Here is an 18,049-nt window from a genome sequence, read left to right as displayed (position 1 = left end):
TTTTTTTTTTTTTTTTTTTTGTCTAGAATTGACTTCTTGTAAGTGCCCCCTCTCCCAATATGTTAATATTGCAAGTTAATATAGTTAGTATGTCTTCCAATAATTAATATGCTTACTGGTGTTGTATTTGATCAGGTCATGTTTAGGCAGTCATGTTGGTAAGACTTACTTCATGGGTATAGCTTCTCTGACATTTCTAGGAAACAGCTAACTTCCTGTTCTTCTGGATCTTATAATCTTTTTTTTTTTTTGCCTCCTTTCTGCAAAAAAATTTCTGATTCCCTAGATCCAGAATATGTGTTGTAGATGTACCAGTTGGAACTGTGCTCAATAACTGTGCATTTTGATCAGTTTTAGTTTTCTGTAATGGTCCCCATCTGTTGCAAAGAGAAGTTTTCTTGATTGAAGGATGAGAACTACACTTATCTATGGGTAAAGGATAAATAAGTATTTAGAGTATATTTAGGGATTATGCTAGTTTATTGAAGTGGTAGTTGTGGGTTTTTATACAAAATGTTTGATTATACTAGCCTAGAGTAGTTGGCTAGTTTCTGGTACTAGGTATTCTTTGCATCTTGATAAGTCAGTCTTGAGTGCCAATAGAAAGCTGTTGGTTACCACTAAGATAAGTGTGCCACTACTACACCTTTATGGTTATTATACCATTTTGGACTCCTTTATTCCCCTGTCTATTGTTGTGGGTCATAGGAGCAATAGCTATGTATAACTGTTGGTTGCTTTCTTCTTTCTAAATTTTTTTGTTGGATATTTTATTTACATTTCAGATGTTATCCCCCTTCTCAATTTCACTCCCACCCAGAAATCCCCTATCCCATTGCCCCTCCTCCTGCTTCTATGAGAATGTGCCCCCACCCACCCACTGCTACCTCCCCACCCTAGAATTCTCCCATACTGGGACATTTAACATTCATGGGACCAAGGATTTCCTCTCCCATCTATGCATGACAAGGCCAACCTACCTATACAGCTGGAGCCATGGGTCCATCTTTGCATGCTCACAGGCTGGTGGTTTAGACCCTGAGAGCTCTGGTTGGTTGGTATTGTTGTTCTCCCGGTGGGGCCACAAACCCATTCAGCTCCTTCAGTCTTCTTTCTAACTCCTCCACTGGGAAACCCAAGATCACTTCAGTGGTTAGCTGTGAGCCTCTGCCTCTGTATATGTCAGGCTCTGGCAGACCTCTAAGGAGACAGCTATATCAGGCTCCTGTCAGCATGTACTTCCTGGCATGCTTCTGCTTCTGCTTTTGGTGACTGCACATGGGATGGATACCTAGGTGGAGCAGTCTCCGGATGGCCCCTCCTTTGGTTTCTGTCCCACACTTTGTCTCCATATTTGCTCCCTTGAGTATTTTGTTACTCCTTCTAAGAAGGACTGAAGCACTCATACTTTGGTCTTCCTTCATCATGAGCTTCATGTAGTTTGTGGGTTTTATCTTGGGTAATGTGAGCTTTTGGGCTAATATCCACTTATCAGTGAGTACATAGCATATGTGTTCTTTTTGTGATTGGGTTACCTCACTCAGGATGATTATTGTCTACTTTCATCCATTTGACTAAGAATTTCATGAATTCATTGTTTTTAATAGCTGAGTAATAACTCCATTGTGTAAATGTACCACATTTTCTGTATCCATTCTTCTGTTGAAGGAAATCTGGGTTCTTTCTAGCTTCTGGCTATTATAAATAAGACTGCTATGAACATAGTAGAACATGTATCCTTGTTATATGTTGGAGCATCTTCTTGGTATATGCCCAGGAGTGGTATAGCTGGGTCTTCAGGTAATGCTATGTCTAGGTTTCTGAGGAACTGCCAGACTGATTTACAGAGTGGTTGTATCAGCTTGCAACCCCACCAACAATGAAGGAGTGTTCCTCTTTCTCTACATCCGTGCCAGCATCTGCTGTCACCTTAGTTTTTGATTTTAGCCATTCTAACTGGTGTGAGGTGGAATCTTAGAGTTGTTTTGATTTGCATTTCCCTGATGACTAAGAATGTTGAACATTTCTTTAGGTGCTTCTTGGCCATTCGAGTTTCCTTAGTTGAGAATTCTTTGTTTAGCTTTGTACACTATTTTTAAATAGGGTTATTTGGTTGTCTAAAGTCTAATTTCTTGAGTTCTTTGAATATATTGGATATTAGCCGTTTATCAGATGTAGGATTGGTAAAGATATTTTCCCAATCTGTTGGTTGCCATTTTGTCCTATTGACAATGTCATTTGCTTTACAGAATCTTTGAAATTTTATGAGGTCCCATTTGTCAAAATATCACTGTTTGCAGATGATATGATACTTAAGAGACACCAAAGTGTCCACCAGAGAATGCCTAAACTTGATTAACAACTTCAGCAAAGTGCTGGATATAAAATTAATTCAAATAAATCAGTAGCCTTCCTCTATTCAAAAGATAAACAGGCTGAGAAAGAAATTAGGGAAATGACACCCTTCACAATAGTCATAAATAATATAAATTACCTTGGTGTGAATCTAACCAAACAAGTGAAAGATCTGTATGACAAGAACTTCAAGTCTCTTAAGAAAGAATTCAAAGAAGATCTCAGAAGATAGAAAGAACTCCTATGTTCATGGGTTGGCAGGATTAATATAGCAAAAATGGCCATTTGCCAAAAGCAATCTACAGATTCAATGCAATCCCCACCAAAATTCCAACTCACTTCTTCATAGAGATAGAAAAAAAATAATTTGCAAATTCATTTGGAATAACAAAAAACCCAGGATAGCGAGAACTTTTCTCAACAATAAAAGAACTTCTGGGGGAATCACCATTCCTTACCTCAAATTACTACAGAGTAATAGTGATTAAAAACTGCATGGTATTGGTACAGAGACAGGCAGGAAGATCAATGGAATAGAATTGAAGACCCTGAAATGAACCCACACACTTATGGGTACTTGATCTTTGATAAAGGAGCTAAAACAGTCCAGTGGAAAAAGGACAGCATTTTCAACAAATGGTTCTGTTTCAACTGGATGGAGGTCAGCATGTAGAGGAATGCAAATCGATCCATTCTTATCTTCTTGTACAAAGCTCAAGTTCAAGTTTATAAAGGACCTTCACATAAAATGAGATACACTGAAACTAAGAGAAGAGAAGAGAAGAGAAGAGAAGAGAAGAGAAGAGAAGAGAAGAGAAGAGAAGAGAAGGTGGAGAAGATCACCGAATACTTTGTCCCAGGGGAAAAGTTCCTGAACAGAATACCAATGGCTTATACTTTCTTCTTTTGAAAACTTGAATGGCACCTTCTGGTACCATAAGAATTGATTTTCAGGGAGGCTATCAGTTCATCCAGCTCAGGTCCTTTTGCCTCATGTCTGAAGTACATGGTAGCTTTAGCATTAGGGACATACCTTTGACCTCTGTGGGCCAATGGTGTGATGTCTTGAACAACTTTGACTAACAACTCAAAAAAAAGGGATTTCATGTTGGTGTTGGAATTTTTGTTAGAAAGTCTTTGGCTCTTGGGTGGAGCATTGTCAACACAGATGGGACATTTTTATTTGAATTACATAGAAATACTTATATGCAGACTTATGTTTTCTATAGGTAGGTAGTGTATTCCTTATAACATTTTCAGATATCCTTGCTGTTATTTTACTTTTTTCTTTATTTATCTCCACATTTTTAATTTGAACTCATTTTTATTCACATTTTCCCTTGAGATCTCTTGTAACTTGTTATTTCCCTTTCTATTGCTTTCTACCCCATACTCTCATTTTACATTCCTGTTTTCCACAGTTACTCCAGGTTATACATGTTCATCTGAGAAACTGGAGCTAGAAACATTAGATGACAGAGAACCTGTGATGTTTGTTTTTCTAGATCTGGTTTATCTCAGTAAATATAATCTTTTCTAGGTCCATTAACTTACCTATACATTTCACAATTAGTAGTATTCTACAGCATATATGTACCATATTTTCATTATCTAGTTGTCAAGTGAAGGTATTGATTTTTGTAGATGTGGAGAGTGAGCTATATTTTTATTAAAGACATTGACAAAATGACATAGTTGAGAAACTATGGATATAGGTTCAAATCCAGAGATATCTTATTTTTAAAACTTTTACTCATTCTTATTTTTTGGGCAAAGACTACATCAGAGTATATCTTTGATGTTTGCCTGATGTTTTATCCTCCAAGATACTGACTCATCATCAGATATTAGCTATTCTTATCTTTTGTTCTGGTGATGGTGACTCAACTGTATCTCTACTGCTTGGGTGACTCCAGGAGGGTAGGAGTAACCATTTCTCATTTGTGAAATTGCTATGCTTTTATTGAGAAAAAGAAATCTAGCACTGATGGCAGAGTGAGACAGGGCTAAACAAATAAATTACTATTCTTAAGGCCAAAGAGCTTAGCTTTATAAGATAATGGAAGGTATGATTAAGAATTTATTTAACATATGACATGACTTACATTTTAAAATGTCTCATACTGAACTGAGAATTAAAGTGTATTACATTAATAGATTAATTGGGAATTGTACCAATCTTATAGATGGCATTACTTAAGCGGGCATTGTACAAATTTTAAGATGGCACTATCTAACTGAGAGCTAGGTGTGATATAAGTGAATTCCAGGTGTGCCTGTACAGATATAAAGCTATTGCAAGTTGCATATTATTTCTTGCTTGCTGGTTTTTGCCTGATTACTGAAAGATGACAAAGACAAGCAATGGCAGGAACTTTGATGTTACACCCTAGCATTTCCTGTGTTCCATTCCACACTATTTATCTCTTGTTAGATCTTTTGTTATTGGATATTTTATTTACATTTCAGATGCCATCCCCTTTCCCCATTTCCCCTCCCTAGAAAACCCCTATCCCATGCCCCCTTTTCCTTTTTGCTTTTATACAATTTTTTAAAAATGTTAATCAAAGGCTTTATAAGTTTGGTAATGCTCAATAGACGTGTAACCCAATACCCAACCTAGATATATCAACTATCTTTGACTGGTGGAGACACGTGAACATCCGCCTCCATGTCCCCCCTCTCTTGCTCTCTCTTTCTCCCTCTCATTACCTAGCTTCTCCTCTCCTTCTTCTCCTCCTCTCCTTACTCCTTCTCTTCCTCTCACCTTAGCTCCTCCTACATATCACCCTTCCTGTTAAAATAAAACTTTTCTCTCAAAATACAATTAGAGCACAATTATGCCAATTTGTACCAGTGAGGTACAAGATAGTCCTAATACCCAGTCCATCATTTTGTTGACTAACCAGCACCTCTGTCATCTATCCTAACTAAAACACTTAGTTCTGAACCTAGCTTTTTTCTTGGCTTTAGAATGAATGTCAGCTGAAAACCATCCACTCAAATCTTTTCTCTCAAAGTAAATAGACAGGATTAGCTATGAGACTATAAGTCTTCAACCCTGTCAAAAATCCAGAATGACTGAGTTAACTGAAATTATGGGAAGCACAAAGCATAGTTTCTAAAACTTAACCAATTTATAGATACCCCTGAACACCTGGACAGTCCCAGTACTACAAAACGTTGGAGCATCTGATCTCTGCTCAAACCTCTGATGTCCTAGAATTCCATCTGGATGTAGCGAAGACACAGTGTCAGAGGCTTATCAATTTACTCTTCATCCCACTGCCCCTCTTCTAATATCTCAATGCCTGTAATCAGCTTGAAGAAGTTAATGAAGAGTCAGCACCCCTATGCCCTGGGCTTGGGGACTAAGGTGGTTAATATTGGACTGTCTTTCTAGGTAAAAGTAGAAGTTTTGTTGGAACAGGGAGTATTGGCTAGGATTTATTGCATAGTCACAACCTATTGATAGAAATCTGTATTATTATTATCGAGATGAATTTATAATCTCTTAAATGGTACAAAATTTAGTTTGATTTCAAATTTAAGGTTTCCATTGGTACGAGCTTCTTATTGTTACAAAAGTGAGATGAATATTGTTACTCTCATGGGCATTGTGCCTGTATAATACATTTAGGAATACAAGGCTTAGACCCAGTCCTTCTTTAACATTCTTAACTAATTTGAGATGGTCAGCCTGTAAGTTAAGGGCCTATAGCAAATTCATGGCTTGGAGTTTATAGTTAGGGTGTTTTCTATGTTTTATTTAGAAATAGCTGAGTGGAGTTAACATACAACAGTCCAGATTAGCTTACATGTATAGTTGGTTTTCAAAACGACAGAAGTCCACAGAATTGACGTTACAAACATTTCTGTATTAATGTTCATTTTGATTAGAGACCTGTCTGCTCCTGACAGCTACATATATTGAATTCTAAGAAGAAATTGAGCATCTTTGGAGTTACTCCAGTTGTGGTGAGACAGCCACTAGGCAAGAATTGCCTCTTTCCATCTACAGACAAATTACTGTCCAGAAAAGGATACACTTGCAGAATAGTCGACTGATTATATCTGCCTAGACAGGGTAATCAGCCCTTAATGATTCTGCACCACTAGGTCTGTCAGATGATCCTGGGCCAGGAGGCTGAATATCAGATGCTCCAACGTTTTGTAGTATAGGGACTGTCCAGGTGTTCAGTGGTATCTATAAATTGGCTAAGTTTTAGAAGCTATGCTTTGTGCTTCCCATAATTTCAGTTAACTCAGTCATTCTGGATTTATGATGGGTTTGAAAACATATAGTCTTGCTATATCTTAAAGGCCAAATGTGATACTATTAAAAGCTTCTGACACAGAAGAACTGACATTTGTGAGATTTTTTTAAAATAAATTTGAGAAAGATGGAGATAAATAAATGGATGGACGAATTGATGGATAGATAAAAAGATGGGTAGACAGAAGATGGATAGCTGACTGGCTGGATAGATGAATGGGTAGATGGATATATGGTTGGATAGATGGATAAATGAATGGATGAATATATAGATGGATGGATGCATAAGTGGAGATGGATCAATAGAGGATAGATAGATGGAAAATGGGTAGATGATAGACAGATAGATAGATGGTAGATAAAATGAGAATTTGTGCATTATTACATTTCTGTAATTGTCATTAATCTTGCCACTAAATACTTCTGGATGCTTTATAAGAACAAAGCTAGATCTCATTGTATCCCTTTATTTTGATGGGGTCTTGGCATGACCTGGTGAGTAAGTTCTGGTCATAAAAGATCTGAATTACTTTTGGACAAGAGTACTTACTTGGCAGTATGAATTCGTCAAGAGCTAGTTTCATCTTAGACTAGAATGATGACTATGATTACCAAGGTGATGTGTAGTATTTTGGTTTCTTTAAAAACTCAGTTATGTTATATGAATATGTTTTTGTTTTAATCCCAGGTGTAGGATAAGATTCTTCTTCACAGCAGGTTATTATGATTCTCCTTGTGCAATAGTAGGGCCATGGTTTTGCCAGATGCAGGTAGTTTCTGTGAATGTGTGATATATGGGATTTTGAGAAGATATAAATATGAGAGCCACAGTGGGGGTTATGGGTGCTCTGAGAAGCCATGGATGTTCTGAGGCAGCTCTTGCTCCCCCTGCTGCTCTCTTTGCTGCCAGTGGTTTCTGCTGCATTGCTATATTTCTGGTTTGCTATTGCAGGATTGCTGGATATTTTGACTTGTCCCAAGAAACCTGATGCCTCTAATCAGCAGGAAGTCTATGTCCTATTTTCTCTCTAATTTCCTTTCTCTTCTACCTGGGATTGAGGGGTTGGAAGAGATTAGGGTGGCACAGGGGTGAAAAAGTGAGAGACGAACCCAATAAAACAGCTAAGAAAGTATGCCAAGAGTGCTGGCACCACACTCTTGGATTTTTGACTATTTAGAATGATTATTAGCTTTATACTTTTCTATGATGGACATACAGTGTAAATTTGAAGTAAAGTGTAGAATTAAGGTTTCATGATTTTTTTTGCCTGTTTTATTCCATAGCACTATTTTCCTGAGTAACACACATTATATTTTACAGGCTATGGAAAGGGGTCCTGTTGACAATTCTAGACTTGAGGAGAAAGAATGAATAAAGAATGTAGGTGAGAGAATTAGACATGGAGAGTTTTTAATGTCTTGATACTTGGATGTTAATAAGTAGAATAAATACCTTTGAAAAATAGTTTCCCTACTTTTCTAGCTGTGATTTCTTTACACTGCTAGAAGCTGATTGAAGAAGCCTCATAAAGCTTTTATTCCAATATTTAGTGATCCTACATTTGGGTAAGTTTTACTTCACTGAAAGTGTTCTGATCATTTCTTCATCTTTTGAAGTAATTCCTGTCAAACATCAAGTCTCATTCCTTGACTACTTCCTGTAAGAAATCTCTTTCAACTCAACACCAAATCTCTATATATTCCTCATCTGAAAACTAACAGCAATCTGTAACTCCTTGAGTATGTGCATTGTCAAAAGTATTGAAGTGTTATTCATACAAAATACTTATTGTACCACTGGGACATTAGACTATTGATAAATATTGGGCACCCAGTTGTATATGATATGGTATTAACACGTATTTTGCCCAAACCATGATCACAAATCAAATATTTTGTTTTCAGGTCAATGTCTTTATTGGGATCCAATGACACCTATGAGGAAAATGTATAGAAAGAAAGAATAGGCTATTGACATCTTAGATTATATATGAATTGTGACAATGCCCTATTTTTATCTGTATTTTAAAAATAAATTTATGGTGTGTGTGTGTATGAGTATACTCATATGTGTGATGATGCCCACAGAGACCAGAGGAGGGTGTTGTTACATGTCACTGTGAGACACCTGATATAGGTACTGGGAACTGAAAATATCCTCTGCAACAGCACATTTTTAATTACTGAGCCATCTCTCTAGTCCCTCATTTTGATCTTTCTATGAGTGAACTCTATCCATTAACTTCCTCAAACCTTTCTTCATATCTTTGTTCCTCAGGCTATAGATGAAAGGATTCATCATAGGTGTCACTACTGTATACATAACAGTGGCTACCCGGTCCTTCACCACTGAGTACATAGACAGAGGCCTAAAGTAGACATAGATGACACTCCCATAGAACAGGGCCACTATAGTGAGGTGAGAGCCACAGGTAGAGAAGGCTTTCCATTTTCCAGCTGCAGAGGGGATCCTGAACACAGTGACAATGATTCTCAGGTAGGAGAAGAGAATGCATAGGAAAGGAGTCACAATGACAGCCAGGGTCTCAGTCATGACCACAATCTGGCTGGAGGATGTGTCAGAGCAGGACAGCTTCAGCACAGGCTGAGTGTCACAGAAAAAGTGCTTAATGACATGGGAGGCACAGAATGAGAGGCGAGACATGAGGAGGACACGGAACAGTGCATGTAGATGGGAGATGGTGCAAGATCCCAGCAGCATGAGGAGGCAGCGTTGTGGCCTCATTACCACATCATAATGTAAAGGGTTGCATATGGCCACCAGTCGGTCAATGGCCATGGAGGCTAACAGGTAGCTATCAGTGTTCCCTAAGGCCATGAAGAAGTACATCTGAACTAGGCATCCCACATAGGAGATAGTCTTTGTCTCTGAGAGCAAGTTCACTAGCATTTTGGGCACAATGACTGTTGTGAAGCAGATATCCATGAATGACAAGTTGCTAAGGAAAAAGTACATGGGGGTATGGAGTCTGGTGTCAGAATGGATGGCCAGGATAATGAGAACATTCCCCATTACTGTGACCAGGTACATGATGATGAAGATGGCAAAAAGGGGTTTCTGCATCCAGGGATTGGAAGAGAGACCCAGCAAGATGAAGTCTGAGGTGCTGCTGCTGGTGCTGAGGTTGCTCATGTCTCTGTCTCAGCATAGACTTTGGAGAAGTTGTAGAAAAGATGTGAGAGGAATTTTCATCTGTATAACCTCTTCCTTAACTTCAAGCCTGTTTTAAAATGACCATCACTATTTGTTATGGGTTTGAAGCACATTTTCTAAGAATTGACAGAGAAATATATTAGATGAATATGTAACAAAGATAAACAAAGTGACACCTCTGTTATTTTCTAAATTACAAACTGAAGGTCTCTTACTCTTGGTTAGTAATGTTTGTGTTACCTAATTTACCTGAGTTATTTTCATTTCTGTACATTTGTCTCAAGTGGTTTCTTGACCAAGTCCTTAGCCTCCTCATTTTCTTTTCAGAGTAAGAATTTGTGCTTCCCTTGAAGTAGTTTATTTTCTTACAAATGAGCTTCATCAGTGAGGTCCTCACATTCATACTCTTCTTACCATAGTTTTGGAGATGGTGGTCATAGCAGGGAAAGTAGGTGAATGAGCATCAAAACTCATTAATGCCCCATGCAGTCTACATAATTCAGATGAGATTTTCTTGTATCTGCAGAAGAAAAATTTACTAGCTTTTATTTTAGTATTGTTTGTATATTATAATCTGGAGTCTTCAATTATGAACTCCCCCTCCCCCCATGAATGCCACTCAGGTACCTATAGTAATGATAGTATGTTTTAAAACATATTATTTTCCCTGTCTACAAGATTACTTTGAATAGGGGCCATTAAACGGGGAGGGTACTTAACAGAACATGTGTGTTATAAACCTGAAAGGATGGGAATACTTGGAGTGGAAAAGTTTAATCAGAAATGATGGCAGAGAAATAGGGAAGAGGAAAGAGTTGGGAAAAGGTTAAATAAAACTAAGGATGTATGAAAAACCCCATGGAAACATCCTGTTCTATGATTCTATTAAAATCATAGTTTAAAAAAGAACAAAGACACTGTGAATGTGTGGATAATGCTCCTCTCAGAAGCTAAGCATTATCAAAAAAAATTCCCACAGCAGGTGTGAGATATCTTCATGCAAGCTCTGGGTCAAGGAGGTCCCAGAGACCTTTCAAAAATTACAGACAATTGCCAATGATGTTAATTTCCCACCAGAACTAAATCATGATACCATTTTCTTTGAAGATACTACTTACCTGAATTGTAAAATACTGAGAAAAAATTTCAATCTAAAATTTAAGGCTTCTCTATACTGAGTAGCTTTCATATTGCATACTGCTTTGGAAAAAGAGTCATCAATACTCCTATTCAACTTGGAGTCCATGACTTCCAGTAATTACCTGCCCAGTAATAGATGGCTACCAGTGCAATGATAGCATTGCTAGTATAGGGGCCATCAGCTTCTCTCTGATTGGGTTTATCTCTCCACTACATAGAAAGGAACTTACATCTTGTACTGTAAACTTAGTAAGAGCCTGTGGCTAGGAAGGTCATAGGACTCTACTACTGTTGTTTTTCTAAATAATCATAAGGTCAAATTGCTTTCTTAACGACTAGACTTATTTATATATTAGTATTACTTCGATCCATCAACAGAGAAGCATCTTTTTGTGGTGGGCAAACTCACAGTTGGTCAAAGTACAGAGACTAGAATAATGTGTAGTGCGTTGGCTTAAACAGGTCATCTGTTTCACTCCTACCATGGTCAAGGAACACTATGAAAGATAGTGGAGAAAGACTATAAAAGTCAAAGGTTGGAGAAAAGTGCAGTGAATCAATGCCTTAAAGTTGTAGCACTGACACTGTACCCTTGATGATGCTGTAGTTACCTGAACAAAGAATAGACCTATTGCCATTTCATCATGCATTGGACAGTAACTGATAAGGGACTATCTGAAGATAATGGGTACTGGGCAGGAGTTCTTTCCTTCAATGGTGTAGACAATAAATTTCTTATGTTTTGGTAAATAACATTCCACACTAGCCCCACGTTGGGTGCCAAAATAATGTTGAGACCCAAGCTCGAGTCCCTGTTCGGGCGCCAAAATAATGTTGAGGTCCACACTAGCCCCACGTTGGGGTGGCCAAAAAACGTCGCAGCCCAGGCAAAATGTTGAGGCCCAGGCCGACCCACGTTTGGGTGGCCACTGTATCCCGGCCACTGTATCCCGGCCCAAGCTGCTGCTCTGGTCTGCGGGTCGGGGTTCAGCAAGAGCGAGGGTGAGAGCAGACTCAAAGAATGGAGACCAGACAGGGTGTGATTCAATCCCGTTTATTCTTCAGTCTCTCTTCCTCTAAGTGTCTCCCATCTGATTTCAAGTAATCTGTTACTTTCTCTGTCTGCCTCTATCCTTTTATATGTCTTACTTCTAAGCCACGCCTCTAAGTTACACCTTTAATCATGTCCTTAGGTCTTGTCTCTAACTCTGATCTCTATACTTCTAAGTCATACTCTTAAGTCATACACCTTTAATCTCACGCACCTTTAATTTTACGCACCTTTAATCTCAAGGTATCTAAACCAAGATTATCGGAGTGTGCTCAGCTGTTGTAGGCTACTGTAATCCAAATCTCATGTCAGGGTATATGGCTCAAGATGGCTGCAAAGCTGATAGCCACTTTCTGCTAAAAGTCGGCCCCCAACAGTCATACAAGCAACTAACAATTCAGCTCAGTAGGTCAAAAACAAAAGAACATCAAATTATGAGAGAGATTATTGGAAACAGGAAACATTTCAGTGAGAATAGAAGAAGAGAAGAATGGGAAGTGCCCCAAACTCAGTACACATGCATGTAATTATCAATAGGGTTAAAAAAGGCTGCTATGAATAAAGTTCTCATTCTAAAAATTCATGTAGTAAATAAAGTTTACTGTGTAAAAGTATAATCCACACTAATATTTAGGAAACAAGACACAGAGATGAAACATATTGGCACAGTGAAGCCATCTGGCTCAGATAACAGACTAAGACAGTACACAAGAGGAATCTAAAGAAACATGGGTCATAAATATCTCAAAAAGCTGAAGCTGCCACCCTTTGCAGTCAATGTGATGGTACACCTAGAAAATACAGGAAAACAACTTGTAACCATCAAGACTTCACCAACCCACTCAAACTCAGATAGGTCTAACGACATTAACAGGCTTTCTGACTTACTAAAGTCTATTTTAAGAAAACTCCAAAATGACATAAAAAGGCAGAGAATTAGTTGAGAACAAGCCCAAGGAAATGAAAGAAATGAGTGAGAAAGTGTAACAGAACATAAAGGAAGATCTGAAAAAAGTGGACATACCATAAGTTTAAAAAAAATTTGAGACCATGAATCTTCTTAAATGGTGAAAATTCAATGCATTTCTTAATGAGACCTCAAGGGAATTTTTAATGGAATTTGAGAGAGTTGTGTTAAGATTTACTTAGAGGAGCAAATGCCTGAGAACAGACAAGATAATTCTGAAAAAAATGTAATAACAACAAAAACTTTCTTAATCACAAATTACAGCATGTAATAAATAAAATAAAACAAAACATTGAGGGCACACGCAGAGGAAATAAATAAATAAATCACTGTAATGAACTGCATATATCTGTATTTGTATGTAGAAAGGGATTTTAGTCTAGCCTTAATAGATAAGGATATTTTCATAGCAACAAAAAACAGATAAAATATTAATTATATCAGTGATATTTTTGACAATTAGTTGAATATTTGGAAAGACAAGGCTATCTATATAACTCATACATACACAGAAAAGTCAGAAACTAAGTAAAAGTAAAAGTTCTAAATCATAAAATAAGTTTTAGCCCCAAAGAAAGAAGGCTATTTTGAGGTTCTATAATGAAATATTACTTGAAGCAAGAGAAGAGCTCTGGAAGAATGATAGAATATTATATTCTGAACATTGAACATTGTGCTGAAAGGTATCATGAGCAAAGCCAAAATATAACCTCCTTGTCATAGAAAAGTGTTGTAACACATGTACTCATGAACTAGCTCATTCCCATGGCTAATTAGAAAACACAAGTTAGACTGAATACAATTTTCACCAATCAGAATTTCTTTCTGCATGCCTGAAGAGAAACAGGGCATACAAACACTGAAAATGATTGGGTAAATCAGAATCTCTTTTTTAAGACCCCATACCAGGGATGAAAGACTGTATTACTCCTTTTTTTGCTTTTATTGAAAGTAGATCATATTTTCACACAATATACCCTGATTATGGTTTCTCCTTCCCACTTTCTCTCCCATCTCGATCAACCTCTTTCTGTCTCTTAACATAAAATCTTGCATTATTTATCCAATAACTTAAGACATCTATCCTGCTGAAATAATCACATTTGTGTAGAACAAAGACTTGTATATATAGTTTTATTGACTAAACAACAAGCCAAAGAATAGAAGTTTGGAATCACTAAAATATTCACCAAAATGTGAATTATTATATAAATTATTAAATAATTTATTATAAATTTATAGTGTATTCTTTTTATTCAACATCATGCCAAGAATATAAAGTGGCTAATGCCTACTAACATTCATTAGTACACATTTATTAGCAAATAATTAACTAAAAGCTTTTATTAAAAAATCACTTTATGTTCTCCAAATCCTGAGAGAAAGACACTGTTATGTTGCTTTTCATAGACAAAAATGAGAGTTTGGTAAGGCTGAGTAATTTAGCAGACCCTGCATCTGGAATTTGTAGAGCTGGGTATTGAATGCAGGGAGATCTGAGGCTGGAGATTAGCTTTCCTGGCTGAACCGGATTATTTTGTTATTGTACTATCTATAATGGTGTGTTCATTGAAAAGAAGCAAGCTGTAGCACAACCAATACAATCAATGCATTTCTGTACAATGGGATCTCTTACATGTTGTTATATGCGTGCATGTGCATGTCGCTGTCTTCTGAAATGAGATTAGAAGTCTGGAGCAATGTCTAGATTTAACCCTATTGTTTTCATTTTTATTGCACACATTTTTTCTCATTAATGACTTATAGTCACACTATAAATACATTTGGGGTCATATTACTCATAATTTTTTTCTCTCCTCGAATGTTAGAGAAGATTGTGTCTTTCTCTTGGGTGTGAGTTTGTTTTTGTACTTTTGAGTATTATTGTGTGGCATCACACAGATTCTGAAATATGAGATGGTAAATTAGAACATTGAAAAGTATAAGATATATTCTCAACTTGAGGAGGCCACCACTCATTCTACTGTTTATTGGAAGTACTCATTTTACCTTGTGGATTTCTTCTTTCACTTCTGGAATAGTTTTCTGTGGTCAACACAAGCTATGCAGTTGCTTTTGAGCTTTAAACGGGAAATCTCTCTTCCTGTGGTGTTTCTTAAAGGCACTGTCTTAGCCATCTTCCTCTTTATCTGTATATGGTCAGTATGTTTGCTCATGCCTTGATCTCCATTTCACTTCCATATAGATAATGGTATATATAGATGTGTGGTAATTGTGTGTGTACACATATGCAATTTCTACCTTGCTTACCCTTGCAGTTTGGAGACTCAAAGATAATCCAGTGGGGCATTGACAAACCCCTCTAACAAGTGGCTGTTATTTTCACTTACAAAAAAAACTAGGGAAATGATAAATTGTTGATGGACTTTTTTTACCATCAGTTAGAAGCTGGGGAAGGTGAGAAAATGGAAATCATTTCCAGTCCTTTAAGTACAACACCTCACCTTAAAAAATATATATGTACATATACATATATATGCATACATATATATGTATGCATATATATATATATGCATGTATATATGTATGTATGTAAAGTAGACATGAAACATAGACTAGACTATATCTGTACATCTTCATAGGAATTTTCTAGTTTTGAGACATTTCCATTCTCAAGTTGGCTTTTTTGCTCTTAGGTAGCCAGCACAGATGAAATGAGGGTATATATAAACTGTACTACTTGAAGGAATGCAGACAGCTAAGTGTACTGGGAAGGTTTTATGCTATCTCTTGTCTTATATAATTCTCAGTGTAACATTAGATGGAAACACCACTTCCTCATTTGCTAAATAAAGAGACTGAAGTTCACATTCACAGAGCTGGTGAGAGGTATACCTAACGTTCAAACACAGGCAGTCCCTGTGTTTTCATGTTTTAAGACATTTTCCTCACTTTCCCCAAATATACACAAGCTTAGAGAATTAAGCCTGTATCAATATATATATATATATATTACATATATATATATATATATATATATATATATATGTGTGTGTGTGTGTGTGTGTGTGTGTGTGTGTGTGTGTGTGTGTGTGTGTGTGTGTGTAGATGTTCTTTTACGTCTGAGTTCCTCAGGGGTTCAGACTGACAACTCCTTGTGTTCTGTCATTCGTCCTGGATTTGCCTTGGGCTTGGGTCATTAGATTTCAGCTATCTGTATCATTTTCACACTTATAACAGTGATGGAGTAGAGCGACCTCGAAGAGATACATTCTGCTTAGAAATATTGCTGGGTCCTCTTTTCAGCTCCAAAATCTTCCTTTTCTACATATTTGAAGAGGTCTATAGCTCATGTCTTTTGGATCCATGGAAGGAGGGATTTTTTTGGTCCAAATTTATATTCCACTTATTTTTATTCATGAGCTTCCCAGGGCAGCCTTAAACCCTCAGACTCCTTATCCAACACAATGCACCTGTCTTTAAGTAACTCTTATTCCTTCTGCTCCATTTCTTGTTTCTGTTTTTTGTCTTCTCATCACTACTTTACTAATCACCTGGCTCTGCCACTCTCAATCATCCAAAGAATTAAAGTTAAGAGATGTCAGTTGTATTGATGTATGTGCAGTTTAGCTGTAATCAGGTAGAGTTCATAAACACTACTGATAACACAGAGAACATACACTGCCTTTTGCACCATCGGGCATTTTGGTTTCTCAGAGACTGTTACTTTACTGGTAGCCACAGATTTGTGGCTAGTTGTCTGCTATTCACCTCTGACATTTTGTTTCACATGATTGCAATTGTCTGATTCCCACAATCACAAAGAAAAATGGGCTGAGAATCTTTGAAGGCTACCCAGTCTCTTGGGGGAAGGGCTCTCATTTTCCATCATGAGCTCAAATTTGTCTTCCAAATTTGTGTTTGCCAGAAAATGATCTAAAAATTCCACCCACAGAAATTTAATTTTTACAACATTCCGTGTTCCAGGTAACAGAAATGAAGTTCAGAGAACTTGGGGTGATTGGGCACGTGCTGCAGAGTTCAGTCCAGAATGGGCTGTCATGAGCTCTGCATTGCCTTCATTGCCTTGGTCTCATCACCCAGTTTCACAGAGAACAATCTAGTTGTAGCATAGGTGATGGGCCCTTTAAGGCTTTCTCTTTGGTGATGTCTTTCATAGAGTTGTTGCTTCAAGGGTCTGATATTTGATCAAAGTATGATATCATATTATTTACAGGGAAAGGTCATGTTTCTTGGCTATTCCAATGGAATAGGAAAAATGCAACAGAAAAGGGAAAAAGACAAGATGTTTCCACTTTTAGCATTGCTGAAGACCCTGAAGACAGCTTACCTGTGGAAGTGACCAGATTTGGAGGCTCACCAGGTAGTTAAGATTAGACTCAGAACATCTGAAGAAAGAACATTCTTTTTTTGTTGTTGATATTTTTTTTTTCAAGACAGGTTTTCTCTGTGTAGCCCTGGTTATCCTGGAACTCACTCTGTAGACCAGGCTGGCCTCAAACTCAGAAATCTACCTGCCTCTGCCTCCCAAGTCCTGGGATTAAAGGCATGGACCACCACTGCCTGGCAAGAAAGAACATTCTAAACTGCTTATTTAGCTTCAGAAATGTGGTGATTCTGCCTACCATGGGAGTTGGTGACAGAAAGGGAAACCCAGGGGCCAGGTCTACCTGCATGCCAGAGCCCTGAGAGGTTTGGCCCTGAAGTTCTCCCAGGAGATGCAGTCCTTTCTGATATTTCCCTAAGAAGTGTGATATTTGGTTTCCAGAAGTTTCACTTGTAATATCTAGTATTCTAACACACTGGGGTTTCTCAGTGCAACTAGGCTTCACCAATAGCCTCTCATAGGCTCCCTTTATGGTGCCAAGCCTCAACTTCTTTGCATAACCCCTTTAGTCTTGGGCCATCAACTGAGACCGAGGCTGCACTTTTACCAGTGGCCTTCCTTGGTCTCCCACAGTGCCAAGCCTCAGATGCTCTTCATGATATCCCCAGTATCTTTAAAACCAGTACCACAAATCCAGCTAAAGCATGAGGTACAACTTTGGCTATCTCTGGAACATAGCTTTTTTGTGCTCCCAGAAAACCCTTCCCAAAAGATTT

General features: G+C 37.6%; 1 protein-coding gene across 4 annotated transcripts; it reads right to left on the bottom strand.

Annotated features, from left to right (window-relative positions):
* Nucleotides 1-8,017: 8,017 nt before the first annotated feature.
* LOC117704283 (olfactory receptor 1L4-like) lies at nt 8,018-17,565 on the bottom strand. Of its 4 annotated transcripts, none has more exons than XM_076928646.1 (3): nt 17,277-17,565; nt 10,056-10,326; nt 8,018-9,922 (listed from the first exon to the last, which is right to left on the bottom strand). In XM_076928646.1, exon 3 carries the CDS (start codon nt 9,783-9,785, stop codon nt 8,850-8,852), a length of 936 nt encoding a protein of 311 aa, XP_076784761.1. In that variant the 5' UTR covers nt 9,786-9,922; nt 10,056-10,326; nt 17,277-17,565; the 3' UTR covers nt 8,018-8,849. The 4 variants fall into 4 exon arrangements, with proteins under 4 accessions (XP_076784761.1, XP_034352272.1, XP_076784763.1 ...); XM_034496381.2 differs by having other exon boundaries at nt 8,018-9,873; XM_076928648.1 differs by having other exon boundaries at nt 10,221-10,326.
* Nucleotides 17,566-18,049: the final 484 nt, after the last annotated feature.

Source organism: Arvicanthis niloticus, chromosome 2, assembly GCF_011762505.2.
Source record: "Arvicanthis niloticus isolate mArvNil1 chromosome 2, mArvNil1.pat.X, whole genome shotgun sequence".
Lineage (NCBI taxonomy): Eukaryota > Metazoa > Chordata > Mammalia > Rodentia > Muridae > Arvicanthis > Arvicanthis niloticus.
The sequence above is the reverse complement of the archived record's forward strand: the minus strand, read 5'-3'. Positions and strand labels throughout refer to the sequence as shown.

Bases quoted from the DNA above. Each gene is read 5' to 3' on its own strand.
- LOC117704283 (XM_076928646.1), bottom strand. From the start codon at position 9,785: ATGAGCAACCTCAGCACCAGCAGCAGCACCTCAGACTTCATCTTGCTG.